Source organism: Mustela lutreola, chromosome 2 (assembly GCF_030435805.1).
Source record: "Mustela lutreola isolate mMusLut2 chromosome 2, mMusLut2.pri, whole genome shotgun sequence".
NCBI lineage: Eukaryota > Metazoa > Chordata > Mammalia > Carnivora > Mustelidae > Mustela > Mustela lutreola.
In genome coordinates, this window is record NC_081291.1 from 32187147 (window position 1) to 32203666 (window position 16520).

Below are 16520 nucleotides of genomic sequence, written 5' to 3' on the forward strand. Positions count from 1 at the left end.
TGCAGATGCTCTAAAACCCCAGTATAGTCATGATATTGAGGAGTGTACATCACACTTACTCTAAGAAGATGAGAGATTTTTCTAATTGGGTTTTAATTTAAGGAAAAAAAAATTGAGTTCATCAGTCAGTTTCAACCAGGGCTCTTCTTGGCCAAATGCAAGCAGCAAAAAGAAGCCAGAATGATCTCCTCCACCCCTGCTCAGCTTCTGGGGTCTCTTAACCTCACTGAGCGGGCTGAGACTTGGGTCCTGATTGCAGGTTAGTGCCTGGAACATCTCACACGGCTTTGGCAGCGTTTTCCCATTCACTTGTCTCAGTTCTTGCAAAACACAGCAGTGGGAGTCCTTGCTGGGGATGGGCATTCAGCCTGAGTTTTTACAGCATCCATTTATCAGCCTGTTTTTTCATTCATTCATTTGAGACCTGGGCCTAACCACGTACTAGGCATTTGAGCTGTTTTGTAAGCGATGATCTCAAGAATGTTTTACGAGAACTTAATGCACATTCCTTGGAGACAGTGAAGGTGTACTTGAATATATGTGTCTTTGTGCTTGTATATTTAACCAAGTTGAAGTAAAGGACTTTGTCCCCAATTTCTAGAGGGAAGGGAAAGAGAAAGGCACAGAGAATGAGGGCCTTCCTTGCCAGCCATGGGCACCAAGGGCTTCTGCTTAGGGACGTGCCAGCCTCTGGCCACTGTGCCCAACCTTTACCCCTCATGTGCCTGTTCCTTAACATGGTCGCGTGACGGGTGGAAGTGGCTGTCCACAGAGACCCATGTGTGTAGTTGAGCTGCTCCAACACGGGCTTTCTGGTCTGTGAGAAGCACGGCGGGGAAGCAGTCGGAAACGGCACCCCAGAACGTGGCCAAGCCCAGGCTGTCCGTTCCTTGGCAAGTCCTTTCTTTGGCCATCTTCTCATTGAAATTTTTCCATCTGTAAAAAAGTAAACTTAGTTCTAGAAGCACCAGGCATTCATACATGTAGGAAGCCTATAGCACCGCCTGAGCGGTAGGCTGTACACTGTCCACAGCGGGTGGTCATGCTGCCTCCTCCTTTGATCAACTCTGGTCCCTCTCAGGCTTAGAGCACGTTGCCATTTATCTCATTTATTGCCTCAGTAACCCAAGTCTAGGTGAAATTTGAAGAAGAATCAAAGAAAGACTTCTCTTAAGTTCCACTTCTATTTCCTCTTGTTTGGGGAAACTAGGAAGAGGCTCTGAGCCACTCGATCGGCTATAGAAAGGAGAACCATTTGCAAGTTACCTCTGGGTAGAACTGGCAGACAGTTCCCTGTGACATTGTGCGGTTCAGGAGAGTGGATTCTTCACTCCCCGGCCACCTGATCAGCATCTGTTGCCCCAGTGCTAGTGGGGGACCCCAGGCCTCCCTAGGTGGTCTCAGACACGTTGTTGTATCTGGGTTAAGGCGGCTGATTCCCAGATGTGTGATCTGATCAGTGCTGCACTTTCTACTCACCAAGGCCTCCAGGCTGCCCTGCTCAGCAAGGTGGGAGTGCCCCCATTGACCCTCCTCCAGTCCATGAATCTCCACACCCTCCCCTGCCTGCCACTGAGCCAGCTTCTCGATTATCCAGTGAGGAGGGAGAAGGCGATGACAAAGAAGAGTCTGTTGACAAACTGGACTGTCATTATTCAGGTCATCATCCTCAGCCAGCATCTGTAAGTTCCACATGCACCCCCGTGTTGACCCTCCCCACGCAGCAGGGACAGGGCACTGCAAGGGGGGCGTGCCAGGGGCCTTGGCATGCCCGTTCGTGTGGGAGACGTGGTCAAGGTGTGAGAGCAGCTCAGAACAGGGTGCCCCAGAGGCGGCATGCACTCTCTCCTGGGACACCTCATGCTTCTCCCTGTCTCTTCCATGAAACTCAGGGCTAGGCATCTTCACTCTCATGCTTCACAGCCTGCGGTACTCAGAGTAAGCTCTTTCATGGTTAGCTCCTTTCCTGAAGGCAAGAGAGCCCTCACCTCCTGGGCTGCTGGCGGAGTTAGCAAGCACGCGTGGTTGTGCTCTCTCTTGCAGTTTTGCACATTCGGGAGCCGGCAGATTGGAAGAGGCTATTACGTGTTTGACTCCAGGTGGAACCGGCTTCGCTGCGCCCTCAACCTCATGGTGGAGAAGCATCTGAATGCGCAGCTGTGGAAGTGAGTGCCTGTCCTGCCGCTCCGGGGGTGCGGAGAGGGGCCGACTTTACCTGGTGCTGCATCCTCTCCTTCTTATGGGACTAACTTAATAATGATGATGGTGATGATGATTCGATAAGCTTATCTAAAGATGTATTTATTTTAGAGTGAGCAAACAGGGGGAGGGGCAGAGGGGACGAGGGAGAGAGAATCTCAGGCAGACTCCCCGCTGTGCACGGAGCCCGATGCAGGGCTCCATCCCACAACCCCGAGACCATGACCTGAGCGAAATCAAGAGTCTGGCACTCAACTGACTGAGCCACCTGGGCAACGTAAGATAAGCTTATTTAAAATGAAAACACAGCCTCTGACTGTCCCTGAGAAGGCCCCTCATCATTCATTCATTCATTTACTCTGAGCAGGTGGGTCTTGCTCTGGGTGCTATGGTTCCAGGCAGAGGGACTCCCACATGTTGGGGGAAACACAAAAACCACTAAACAGAAAATCAGTAGAGGTTGTAGCTTGTCAGAAGGGAGATCCTGGAAGCACTAGAAACCACTGGCACTTACTGAGAGCTTATTGTATTCCAGACAACTTAGATTTAATTTTCACGGTATGGCATCTTGGGACACCTTGATTATCATTCTTTTACAGATAATGAAACCAAGAAGCAAGGTCACACAGCGAGTTGGTGGTAGGGCATCCAGGATTTGGATCCAGAGGCAGCTTGGTTCCAAACAAGGAGCTGAGATGGGAAAACAAGAAGCCAGAGGGATTCAAGGAAAGCCTTGCTGAAGAGGCGATCCTTGAACTGAGATGGATGGATGAGAAAGAGCAGCCCATAGGATGGTGGGATAGAGTGGGCTCTAGGCAGAAAGAACCGTATGTGTCAAGGTCTTGAGTCAGAAAAGATCACGGCCTGTTTGAGAAAAAGCAAGAAAGCAAGCATGCTACAAGATGAAACTCAAGAAGCTAGCAGGGGCCAGATGACCCTGTAATTGATTCTGGGTGTAGTAGGGAGCTGCTGAGGGTTTCAGGAAGAGGAGCCATGTGCTCTGATTTACAGCATGAGATAAGATGGTCATCTTATATGCCATGATGTGTGCTAGTGTTTCCTACATGGGATTAAGTGGAAGAAGAGTTTCATGGTCAAAAGGCTCAGCTTTTTCTGAAGTGAAATAGTTTTCATTATTGCAGGACTTCTCAGAGCCTTTGTAACTCTCAAAGCAGGGAATACCATGTATAATGTAGAACATCTCCCAAGTTATTTTGACTTGGAAACCTCTTTTAGGGGAGAATCTTACGGAACTGATGTTTGGCGGACCCTATTTTGGGAAACCTTGAGTTTTGCTAAAGGAAGGGAGCTGTCCAGTTGTCCACATGTCATTCCATATTCTCCATTTGAGCATCATTTACTAGAGCTTTCTTGAGAGGACTTTGCCAGTACATCCATTTGCCTTGCTGCCTTGGTTCCCTCAGAAAGTCAGAGGAGGCTGGTCGGAGGCCTCAGACAGTCCACAGTCTGAACTAGCTTCGTGGTCATTAATGGGACTTGCATTTATTCTCTTAGAAAATCAGATCCAGAGCAGTGCTGCTCTGTTTTTCTAGTTCACATTTCTTCCTGGTTTTTACTAGATAAGAGGCTCCTTTTCCCTCCTTTTCCCAAAGTTCCCCAAAGGAACTTTGTCCTTGCCTAGAAAATGAATCAGGGCACTGGTTTGTTGGGATTCTGGGGGGTCTCTCCACATCAGGAAACCCCCAAATAGGTGAAATCTCAGCTGCTTATTTCTGCAGACTTGAAGAGCTCATTGAGCTCCCCAAGGTAGGGGTTTAGTGTACTCCCAACAGTTTCAAAGGGTCCTCAGAAAGACTTACTTCCATTAGACTGATAAGTGGTTTATGGCCAGCAGTTGGGGTGAATATGGTTTCGGTTCATAATGGCTTGTGGGGGGAGGTTTTCGTTTTTGTGCCGTGACCTCTTGAAGATGCAGGATCATGAGGTTGTCTCCACTGTCTCTCTGTTTTTTCTGTCAGAGACTGACGGCCTTATCAGTCACTTGATCCCCAGCAAGGAGGACATCATGGCTTTCCATTAACGTGAACTTTGGTTTTAGAAAAGCCAGTACAACTGAGACGTTTTGCTCAGTGATGAGCTGGCACACAGGCCTGGGGCAGACAGGAGCTTGGAGGAAGGTGCTGGGCATTAAGGCCGGCCAGTGCAGACGAGCTTCTCAGGCAGCTCCTGAAACTTGCCGCAAGGAATTCAGCACTTCTCAGCTCGAGAATGGTCTTCAGGTGGCATCTTTGACTTATTCAAGGAAACTCCCAGAGTGGCTCAGCCAAAAGTCCTCCCTTCCAGGAGGTCCCCTACTTTCAGTGGCAGTCTTCTCAGTCTCTTTAGTTACCTGTTGTGGTTAATTTGGGGATAAGTGAAAATGGAATTTGAGTATGGCCGTGAAGTAAGTCATCTTCAGTGTATGGAGTCTGAACACTGGTGAAATTAGACTAGCACTTCCTCTGGAGCATGGCCATGACCCCAAAGGCCAGTTTTGAGCTCCTGTGATTTCTTTCAGCTGCTTGTCCACTGTTGGTTGGGGACCGCTATTCCACACATCCTAAATCCTAAGGAAGGGATAGGATTTTTCTTTGGCGGGTTGGGTGGGGGAAGGGGGAGGGTAGAGTGGGAGAGAGTGGTACTTAGTTTTCTAGATTGCTAATAAATTCACTGGGGTTAAATAATAATAATAATAATAATAATAATGAATGTAAAGAGGTGTACAGTTCAGAGTTTTACATTCCCACCCACCTCCCCAGACAGGAGCATTTTTATTAATTGCTTGTCTATCTTTACAGAATTCACTTATACAGACATAGGTCTGTACAACAGCATAATCTCTCTTTGTCATGTTTTTATACAAAAGGTAATGAATGACTTAAAAGAGTTTGTGTGTGTGTGTGTGTTTGTTTGTTTTTCATCAGGAACCAGTGTCTTGTGCAGAGAGACCCACATCTCTCCCAGTCTGGAAGCTTTTCCTTTTCCCAGGATTTAATTCCAGCAGCCTGGTCTTCGGGCTTCATCTCCCTAAGCCACCTGGTGGCCACGAGGAGCCACTGCACGCCATGAGCGGGGGCGGTGCTGCACCCACACATTCAGAGCAGGGCTTCTCAGACGCGCCAGTGCCCTCAGATTGCCTGGGGGTCTTGTTGAGATGCAGATTCTGATGAAGTAGGTGTGGGTGGGATGCCAGAGACGCCTCATTTCTCATAAGCCTTTCAGATGGTGTCCGTATTTGCCCTCTGAGAAGCATCGGAATAGAGCCCAGCTTCTCAGTTTGTGCTTCATTTTGGAATCCCTCAGAGATTGAGAAACTTACCATGTCTGGACCCTGCCCCACAGGGATCTGGGTGTGGTCGGTCTGGATGCAGGGATCCCTGGGAGCAGAACGACACTCTTGAATGGGGTGGTTACAGCTGGTAAATATACAGTCAGTAGTTGTTTTTATTAGTAGCTGTAGGTCTCACAGAGCATCTGGAAAGCACTTTGGCAGCAGTTAGGACACCTCTCACCTGGAAGATGAGCTGGCGCCCCAGCTGGCCTGGACCCCCTAGAGCCTCCCCATAAAGTCCAGAGCAGTCCCGTCTTGACATGTGCTTTTCATTCAGGCCATTTTCTGTGTTGTCACCTGGGTGTTAATTCTGCTGTAGGGGTTGTTGAAATTCTGATGCTGGCATATTTTAAAATCAGAGCAAAAACAAAAGGGGACCTCTCTGGTTTGCCATTTGAATGACACTCTCATCTTCAGATAGATACCTAACCCAAACATTATTAACAGAATACTTTGTTCCAACACTGTGTTTGGGAACCCCCAGAGATGTGATTCAAGCCATAGGTAGGACCTAGCAGTTGCTATTAAATCACTGTGGCTTTCCTTTTTCCTCATTTGTTTGTGAATTCCCTCAACATTTGCATGCCTCCAGTATTCATAGCACCGTGCTGGGCACTGCGGGACAGTTATAAATATGCTGTGGACTGTTCTGTCTGTAGGGAAGTTAGCCCATGATCAGCAGTCACTTGTGGGAACTGCCTTGAATGCCCCCAAGTCTGGGGATGGGCAGTATGAGTCCCTGGAGAACCAAGCAAGTCAAGATGGTCAGGACAGATTTTCTAAGAAAATGACAATGGTCTGAAACTGAGGGCTGAGCCGAATATGGGGTCAGAGCATTGTAGGTGGAAAATGGACAGTGCCTCATGTCCAGGCCTGTTCTGAGATGTAAGAAAAGTCAGTAGGTGGAATCTGGGAATGGGGTGGAGGGGGTGGATGGGAGGAGGCAGTGTGGGGCTAGGGACCTGCAGGGAGTGAGGCCCGCATGCTTCACAGACCATTACTCTGAGAGCCCGAGGAAGGCATGAAGGAATTGAAGGAGAGAAGTGGCGAGAAGGACGGGCTGTGCATTTCAGATGAATCCCTCTGACAGGTGTGTGCTGCTCAGTGCCAGAGGTAAAGGGCACGTCCATCCTCAAGTTTCTGGGAATGGCTGTGGTGATTCTTATTGTCCTCTCTCTTCTTCGCAGGAAAATCCCGCCGGTGCCCAGCACCACACCCCCCGTCTCCACACGTGTTCCTCATCGGACAAACTCTGTGCCGACGTCACAGTGTGGGGTCAGCTATCTGGCGGGAGCCACTGTGTCGGCCTCCCCGGTCCTGCTCTCGTCCACCTGCATCTCCCCGAACAGCAAATCGGTACCAGCTCATGGCACCACACTAAATGCGCAGCCCGCCGCCTCTGGGGCAATGGATCCCGTGTGCAGTATGCAACCCAGACAAGTGTCCTCTTCCTCCTCGTCCCCCTCCACGCCCTCAAGCCTGTCCTCGGTGCCCTCGTCCCCTATGTCCAGGAAACCTCAGAAGTTGAAATCCAGCAAGTCTTTAAGGCCCAAGGAGCCTTCTGGTAACAGCGCTAACTGTCACAACGCCAGTAGCAGTACCAGCGGTGGCTCAGGAAAGAAACGCAAAAACAGTTCCCCACTGTTAGTTCACTCTTCCTCCTCCTCCTCCTCCTCTTCTTCTCATTCCATGGAATCTTTTCGGAAAAACTGTGTGGCGCCCTCTGGGACTCCCTACCCCTCCACGGTAACATCTTCCCACGGCGTGGGCCTCAACTGTGTGGTAAATAAGGCGAACTCGGTGAGTGTCCGGCACGAGCAGTCAGGGAGGGGCCCCCCGGGGGGGAGCCCTGCCGAATCCATCAAGAGGATGAGTGTGATGGTGAACAGCGGTGACTCCACGCTTTCTCTTGGCCCATTCATTCACCAGTCCAGCGAGCTGCCTGTCAACTCCCATGGCAGCTACTCACACTCTCACACTCCTCTCGATAGACTGATCGGAAAGAAAAGAAAGTGCTCGCCCGGCTCCAGCAGCGTCAACAACAGCAGCAGCAAACCCACAAAGGTTGCCAAATTGCCAGCCATGAACAACGTCCACATGAAACACGCGGGCACCAGCCCAGGGGCACAAGGACTGACGAACAGTTCCCTCCTTCATCAGGTAGGAAATGGACTGTGAGCCCTGTGGGGGTGCCCATTTCCTCTCCCTCGAGCTCTTTGGCCAGCTCAGAGATCGATGTGGTAGGGTTGGTTGGTTTGCCTGTAAACACGTGTCCAGCTTCATGGTCTCTCTTCAAAGGAAGAGCCATGCGAAGGTAAAACAGAGTTTCTCTGCCAGGATTTCCTAAGACTCGGAAGATGCTCCCGGGTAAGGAAACCATGAAGCGCATTTTATTTTAGCAGGAAGGGCCGCAGAAGTCACCCGGCGTGACGTGACGGCAGCAGACCCAGCACCGCCCGTGGGTGCAGGCCTAGGGAGCGCATGTCTAGGGCACCGTTCAGGGAGGACGCAGGCTGTGATCTCCTGGAGACTGGTTCTCTCGCTTGCTCCTCTGAAGAAAGCTGGCCTGCAAACCCCCTAATCTAGAAAGGGATGGGTTAAATTTTTGAAAGAAAGACCTTTTAATAATCTTCTTTCAAAGGACTTCAGATTTTCCAGTTAACTCTCACCTTATCTTTTCTCCCGGTTTTCCAGGGAGGCAGGGAAGGGGCAGTAAGTGTGGGCAGAGCTGAAGACTAAGCTCTCATTTCAGTGAAGAGATGAGAAGGCAGTGTGAATGCAGGCCCATTTGTAGAGCAGTGGCCAGCTGGGCGTCCGATTCATAACGACCCGGGGCTGCGCCTTGCGCTCTTTGCTCCCCACTCCTCCCCAGTTCCCGTCCTCCCCTCCCCCTCTTCTCCTAGAGCGGACGCCTCTAGCTTCCGCTGCTCAGGTGTCCATCCACATCTCATCCTGTCACTCATCAGCGTGTCTCCTCTCCTTGCCTGCACACGGGGCTGTCCACAGCACCCCCGGAGCCCTGGGGTACAGTGCAGGGTCCTTCTGTCCTGTCCTTCTGTCTTCCTCCTCTGCAGAACTTCACTCAGTGGGCAGGTTGGGACTTCTGCAGAACATTCCAGGACGTTTCCTGCAGCAGCAGCGCGCCCTCCCACTGTCTCTGTGCATGAATGCCCGCTGCCAAAGGTGCGGGCAAAGAACTACCCAGGAATTGAAGGAGCAGCTGTTTAAACTCTTCTTTGAGCCCTGAGGCTATAGGGGCTGTTTGTGTGTTGCGTGGCTCTTTGAGCAAGGGGTCCCTGGACCTGTGAAAATGGGCTTTTACATTTGGTTTGTAGTTATTCATTAGAGTTTATTAGCATAAAAGTACAGTGCAAATACTGCAGAAAGTGGTACAGCCAACCCATCCTTGAAAAATTTCCTTCTGAGTGTAGTTTCCTGATTCTCTGTGAACCTGGGGGGAGGGATGTTCCCGTGTGTTGCAATGCCCCACATGTTCTTTGACTGTGTGCGCCTGGCTTCCCATGGACGGCACTTCCAGCCCTTGGTGCCCACAAGTCACAGAAAGGAGGGGAGGAGGCTGGCGGGCACAGCAGAGGTGAACAGTGCTTTTGGAAAATGAGGGAATGGGAGCCCATCTGCACAAAGCAGGTGCTCACAGAAACTTGTCACCCATTTCAAAGAAACTGCAGATCTGGACTCAGCATGAGAAAGTTTGGCCATGTTTAGAAGTTATGTAGTGTGTTGTTTTGAAATCTAATACAGCGCACATATCTGCTGACCAAGTTTGGCTCCTCCCGTTGACCGCTTCTGGGGAGGGCCCTGCCTCACTAGGACAAACAGTCTGAGTTTGGGTTCTTAAAATTAGTTTCATCCTAAGTGTGTATTTGGGAAAGATTTCCCCTGTGCAGTAGAAAACTTTTTATTGTGCTGCACAAATCTGGGGGTGGGGGATGGCTAGAGATTGGAGGATCAGTGAACCCCCAAAAAAGTGTTAGATATCTTCAGTGTCTGTGCTCATTTATCTGCAGGAGGGATCCTATAGCTTTCTTCAGAATCTCAAAGGTATCCATGACTCCCAAGTGCTGTGGAGAACGGCGCCCTTAGAAGAGTAGGGGCTTATCCCCTGTATCTTGTAGAGCTGATTTTAAGATTTAATTAATTTATATTTTAGGGGTAGGGTAGAGCAGAGTGAGAGACAGAATCTCAAGCAGACTCTGTGCTGAGGGTTGAGCCCAACACAGGACTTGATCCCATGACCCTGAGATCACCACCTGAGCCAAAACCAAGAGTCAGATGCTTCACCAACTGCACTACCTGGGTGCCCCTTGCTGAGGTGGTTTTAAAACAGAGAAAACTGAGCTGTTTGAAGACCCCTAAACAAGGGAATGGGTGTGGTGGGCCGTACTGGGAAGCCTGGGGGCTTGGCAGCTTCCCCCAGCCAGCCCCCATTCTGCTTGTGGCCTCTACCGCCCAGGAGTTCAGTAGCTCCCTGTGGATCACTGGGGGCCTGAGTTTCCCCCACCCCAGGCATGGGTACTTGGGTGTGAGTTCTTATACCAGCGTGGAGGCCTTGTTCAGTTCTCAGCTGACAACCTGGAAGACCTTCAAGGAAATGAAATCAGTAAATAAAGCCAGAAGGCAAACAATGAGAGCCTTTTCTCTAAGCTAGAAACCTGGCCTGCCTCTCTTCTAGATGGTTTTCTAAATCTTTTAGAATGATTGTGCCCAAGTGGCTAAGGCCAGACTGTTTAGCTGAGCACTCCCAGTGTCCCCCAGTCACCAGAGAGAGCCGAGCAGTGTGTGGCCTTCGGGATGCTCTGTTGGGCGGCAGGGCGGGGCCGCGCACACCTGCTTACTTACCTTTTCATTGTTTCCCTACCCCCTCTTTTTTGAAAGCCAAAGGCACGTCCCTGACAGCTGAAAATAGCGCGGGGAGGAATAATCTGGACACTTTTGACGACAAGTTACACCTCCACTCAGCACTATGGACTCCACGATGCCTTTGAGTCTGTTTTCCCAACCTCCTGTGGGCCTCTGCCGGGCTGTTGTTGTAACAAGGATTCCCCTGAAGCTCTGTCTGTAGCAGTGAGTACTTGTAAAGGACACTGGATCAAGTTCAGCCACCGAGTTGCTTCTGTCAGTGTTAAAGTGGCCTGGACTGCTTGCTACCCATCTGTGAGAAGCTGTTGCTTTGTTTTTTAACTTGCAGTAAATCATGGAGCCACTCTTTGAGTAGATTGGCTGGGCGAAAGAATGTCTTGGCAAGAGCATTACTGTAGACTTTCCTCCCTTCTAACCCCTTCCTGTCCCAGTTCTTTTTTTACACTGTCTTCTGTACGTCACCCTCCAGCAGTTAGGTGCCCTGTCTGGAGACAACGTTCCAGAGGAGAGCAGAGCTGCGCCCTGAGCAACCCTCCAGAGAAGGGATGTGCTGTTAGGGTTTTATAGCAATGTTCCAGGCATGGAATATGGACATGAGCGCAAGGCACCGTGACAAAATAGCCTGTATTTCCCCCAGCCTTTTGCAAGTAATTTGGAGTAAGAAGCTGTCAAAGGTTTCTAACTTACAAACTGGTTTAAAGCCATCGACGCCCAGAGAGCAAGTATACCACATTTTAGAGGCTTACTTTTCATGGTACAAAAGCAATTCTATGTAATTTCTTTCCTTCTTTCTTTTCTTTTTTTCTTAAGAAAATGTAAATGCAAATTAGTTTTGATAATGGAAAGCCAAATTTTGGTAGGGGGATGGGGTGGGTAGATAAAATCACTATGGAGGGCATGTTTTCCCAAGATTTCCAAAGAGATGGAATTTTTTATCCTTTAAGTTTTCATGTTATTCAGAAAGGCAGATTGGGTTGGTTGCCCTGCCCAGTCTCCTGGTTTTAAAAACTTGCCTTTGTTAAGTGAAATGATTAGGATACAGCAGAAACTGTTCCTCACCGAGTCATTAATATATTAAATGTTTCCAGGGCATCGTGCGCATTACCCTCAGTCTCTGTGGCGACTGGCCTGGGACTCCGTGTACATTTCTGCTTTGAGCACTCCCCCTTTTGTGTGTGTCTCTTCCTCTCCGTAGGTTCATCTGGATGCCTTTGGGTAGGGAGCAGGCACCCAGGGAGGGGAGCAGGCATATGTGTACACATGTCCAGGCCAAGGTGATGGGATGCACACACTTTCCTGCAAACCCTTCTTTCTGGTGATTACTACCAGCCATCTTCCAGAGAGAGTTTGGAGTCCCTCGAGGTTATTTATTTATTTATTATTTTTTTTGAGTACCCCATCCCAAAAGAAAGAGCTTCCTGTGTTAAAACTGTCATTGCTTGAGAAGGTCTCATTGCATTGGGGAATGAGCTGGGGCATTTGAGCTGGTGATTCCATGATCACAGCTCCTGAAACAAGAACCCAGGCACTTTTCCCTAGAGGAACGCGTAGAGTTACCGAACACCACAGGGTACATATCCCCAGGCTCTGATCACTGCTCTGGGCAGGGCCTGGGCAGAGCCAGTCAGTGCATCCTTTCTTTGCCTGCAATTCTTGGGTTACAAACATCAGTTTCAGGGAATTTCAAGTCAACAACAAGTAGAATGAATGAATAAATACTTGGTTACCAGCCTAATAATGTGAATTGCTACAGAATTATTCTTATTATGTAAGACAACAAAAACTTTATGCAGATACTTTAGCTATAAATTGATGTAAAATATTGATTTTTTTTAAAGGAAGGGGAGAAGAGTATCTTGTTCACTTATTATGCAATCAGTAAATATTTTTTAAAAAATGATACTATAGGAGAGCTTAGTAAGGAGAGCGCATGGAGGGGCCAGTTTGGTATAGTTAGGAGAAATCAGTCTGGGGTTCCATCCCAGTAGAGGGAGAGAACGGAGGTGAGAGGGAATCAGAACGGACTTGGTTGATTCCTTGGTGACAAGTGCAATGGGGATATGGGTAGAAATTATTTTCAGAGCCAAGGGGACTTGATGGTTATAAATAAAGTTGCTTTTAGCGATGGAATTTATAGACAGATCATGTTGTTCCGAAAGATGTGAATAGGATCCATGATAGCAAGTTGATTCAGAATTCTGTAGATATTTAGATAAGCGAGTGTTGATCATTTGATTTCTTAGACTGAGGTTTTAATTGGATTTCATTATGTCTCCCGGTAGTACACAGATCATCGGGATTAGGAAATTAGCCATTTTGGATTCTGCCTGCCACAAACAGACCTATTCTAAACAGTGCTATTAAATTTTAGACTGTTCAGATATTTTATTTTCTCCTACAACTACTTTTTATTATAATGAACAATTAAGACCATTTAAAACACGGGAGTACAAGTATTTTTTTGAATTAAATTAACTTGCAAAAACCAAATTTGCAGTGGTTGGGTTGTTTCTAGACAGACTTTGGTATCAATTTAAAACCAAGATAATTTTTATATTCTTTCCAATAGAATTTCATGACAACTCCTGCAGTTTTCTTAACCTACAAAAGAAAAAAAGTGCTGCATTGATGAACAAAGAATTCTACAAAACCTACTTTTGTATCTTTATTTTGGAATTTCTTGTTCTATTATAAATATGGAAGTATCCCTATTTCAGAAGACATATTTTGTTAAAAATGAATTGTACATATTTAAATATGTATTTTTGCACAGGTCTTTTTTTCTGATATCCTGTTTTGGTACAATTGAGATCATCTAGTATTTATTTATTAATTAATAAAAGTAAATACCTTTTTATAATTTGAAGTGGTTCACTGCCAAGCCAATAGTTCTAGAACCTGCCTCCTTTACAGTTTAAGGGATGTCTCTGTTCTGTGAAAGTCTTTTTGTCCCTTTTAATGTCTCGGGAGCGGATTCATGCCGATCAAGTGGGCATTGCTTCTCTAGTTGCCTGATTTCCCGATAGACTACACGTAACGAAGTGACACACTGCTTTTCTTTTGTTTGTGTTTTATGTGTGAGTGCGAGTGCGCATGTGTGCCTGTGCGTTTGTGTGTGCACACTCTGAGCACATGTGTGTTCATGTGTGATGTGGTTTAAAACTAACGGGAAAAACTGAAAGTGCCTGAACCTAGTTTTAAGCTTCGACAGATTCTTGAAAAAGACTTGAATGTTCAGTTCAACTTTTGGAGTTTGCTTTTTCCACCTAAATATTGTTTCCGAAATCTTAGGGGAGGAGTTGAAAACCACCAATGCTGGTAATTTTTATAAGGTATTTTAAAATTAAGGCCTTTTGGTTCACAGTAATTCAACTGGTGATGGATTGCCTGGTGGCACCAAGGGTTACAAATCTTTTTTGTCAGCCAGCAACTTACACAATATGTCCGTTTTTGTTATTCACTCATGAAATACAGAGTTTAAAATAGAATATTTAAAAAATTTTATATTCCAAAAATATAATACAAAGTACCTCTGAGAACATTGAAAAATGTATAATTTGAAAAAAAATGTAACTTATAAAGGCAGCTGTCTTCCTGCAAGAGTTCTGTTGCCAAGGAATTCTTACTATCTCTCTGTCCGGGGAGCGGGGTGGGTGGGGGCTTTGGAAAATGATTGTTGAAAGTTTCATTGTTTAGCAGAAAATAATCATTTTTACATTTTGTGCAAAACATTCTACATTTTCTGATCATTTAAATGAGCACTACATACTGTCAGTGTGAATGTAGGGCCTTGAAAAGCATTTTGCTGTTTCTTTGAGCTTGGTTATAAAAGCAATCTCCTGTGTTAAAATGTGTGAATAGTTTGATAATTTGTACACGTAATCAAGAGCATCTCAGCTGGACTTTGTGTTGGCTGCTGTATAGAACATGAACAAATGTCAAGGGATAGAAAATGACTTTGGATATTTAAAAGAGAAGAAATATATAGTCTATTTGTTTTGTAACAAGTTTCTGTAAATAAAATAATTTATACTATTTATAAGAAAAGTTGTGCTTTGCTTTATGAGAAATTAGTTTGTGGAACAAACATGTTACTAAATGGGCAATAAAATTAGGACTTCTCAATAAATAAGGTTGGCTGCATGAAATATTTTACATGTTTCTGCCTCGTGATACTAAACCCCTTTCAATCTAGTCTGACTTGTCTTCATTTTTGAATCAGACATCCTTGTGAAGCACCTTTGGTTTCCTTCCCTTCTGTATTAGCTAAGTACAGGGCTTAAGATGTTTCCCTTCTTGGGCACACGAAGATTTGGAGAAATTAATAATGGGGTAAACTGAACACTATTGCAGGTTTGTCAATCAAGGGAAGTTGATATATTGAGAAACACATTCTGTCTGTATTTGTTTAGGTGTAAATTCGATGGCATGTGGTCAGTTTTCATTTTTCTCCAGAGTAAGTTTTGTTTCCGTGGCTAGTGGGGTCCCTTCCTTGATTTTCTATACCTCTTCCCTCTTGGAAGTGCAAGTGCGTGCTGGTAGTATTCAGAGCACAACATAATCTTGGATCTCTAGAAACTGGGCCAGTTTTTCCATTTGCAAATCATTCTAAGAAATTAAAAAGTATTCTTGTTGCTTAACATAATAAGGGAAGCATCTGATTTGAGTGTTGGAGAAAATGTCCGTATATTACTCTGGTTTCAACCCCCACCACGCCACGGACTTCCCATTCCCTCCTTAGATCCACCAACTCCTAAAATCATTTCTGAGAAGCTCCTTTCGCCTCAGATGTCCTTCTTAAACTTCCTGGGAAGAGGTTTGCTCAGTCTCTTAACCCTTCTTGCTTCATTCCCTTGCAGGTAACCTGGCCATGGACAGCAGGAGACACTCCTGCTTCCAGGAAGGGGGGTCGGCAGGAAGACCGGGGTAGGAAGGTCATTGTCGGCAGAGAGAGCAGTCCGGGCAGGCACAGGTGGGAACAGCGTGGACAAGAACCATTCTGGGTGAAGCCTCTGGAAGGGAGGGGCTGGAGGGTTGCAGAAGTCGGCACTAGATTGTCAAGGACCTGAAGTGTCATGGGGCCTTCAGCATCAGGAATGTACAGTTGAACCAAATGTGATGGTCACAGCCCAGAGATTTTCGGGACCCAGTGCCAGGGTGCCGCAGGTGTCAGAAGTCAAAGCCGTTCGCATCTTTCCCTTTCTCTCACACTTCTCTGTCTTTTGCCTCACACGCCATCCTTTATACCTTTCTGTCCTCCCCCCGGCCCAGCTTAATCAGAAAGCTCTCCCCTAAATCAGGCCCACGGCCCTGCCCCCTTCTCATCCCACTTTCTACTCTCTTGGTCTTTTCTGTCTGGTAGGAAACTCCTGCTCCTGTTGCTGACGGGAGTTCAACAAACTTACCTTTCACCTTGTAAGACTGTGCGATTCTTGGCACTTCTCACCCCCTTTTCCACAACCAAAGCCCAGGGACCAGAGCTGCCACTGGCAGAGATTGTCTTTCAGGAGAAAGGGAGATGACCAGAGGAAAAGGTTTTCAGGAAGAAGGGGAGATTCAAACACATAATTTAATCCTTTTTTTTTTTTTAAATCCCCATCATAGAAGGGCCATCCAGTAACTATGGAGGACAACATGGACAGGTGAGAACCTTGGGACAAGAATAAGGTACGGTGCGGTCATAAAAATCCAGGTCAGAGCTAACTGAGTTTCCAAACTAAGGCAATGACCACAGGGATAAATAGGGAACTGATGGCAGAGGTACCTCACAGGTAGAACCAACAGGTCCTGAGGTCTCATTATGTTGAACGGTAAGGGGAAGCTTGAATCCAAGGTTAACTAAACTGGTTGATGAGCCTTGTATGTAGTATGACAGAGAAGGAGAAATCCACAACGACTTTGAGTTGCCACTGGGATACTCCTGTTTAGTGCCCAGTGGCTATACATACAGTCTGGACAGAACTTAAGAGAAAGGTGTGAGCTATAAGGTGGAGGATTGTCTTTCATTCTTGGGTGGTAAATGAGGTCATGGGAGTGTATGAGTTCACCTAGGAAAAATAAGGTCGCTATTGGATTGGGTTCATTATTATGTTAAAATGATGCCCATCTA

General features: G+C 46.9%; 1 protein-coding gene across 4 annotated transcripts in view; it reads left to right on the forward strand.

The window, feature by feature from the left end:
• Positions 1–14559, forward strand: part of ATXN7 (ataxin 7) — a 138000-nt gene extending 123441 nt beyond the window's left edge. For all 4 annotated transcript variants that reach the window (XM_059161416.1, XM_059161419.1, XM_059161417.1 and 1 more), the window contains 4 exons: positions 1484–1682; positions 2044–2165; positions 6718–7690; positions 10427–14559. In XM_059161416.1, the coding sequence (XP_059017399.1) occupies positions 1484–1682; positions 2044–2165; positions 6718–7690; positions 10427–10444 (1312 nt within the window). In that variant the 3' untranslated portion in view covers positions 10445–14559. The remainder of the gene's footprint in view (positions 1–1483; positions 1683–2043; positions 2166–6717; positions 7691–10426) is intronic.
• The last annotated feature ends 1961 nt before the right edge of the window (positions 14560–16520 follow it).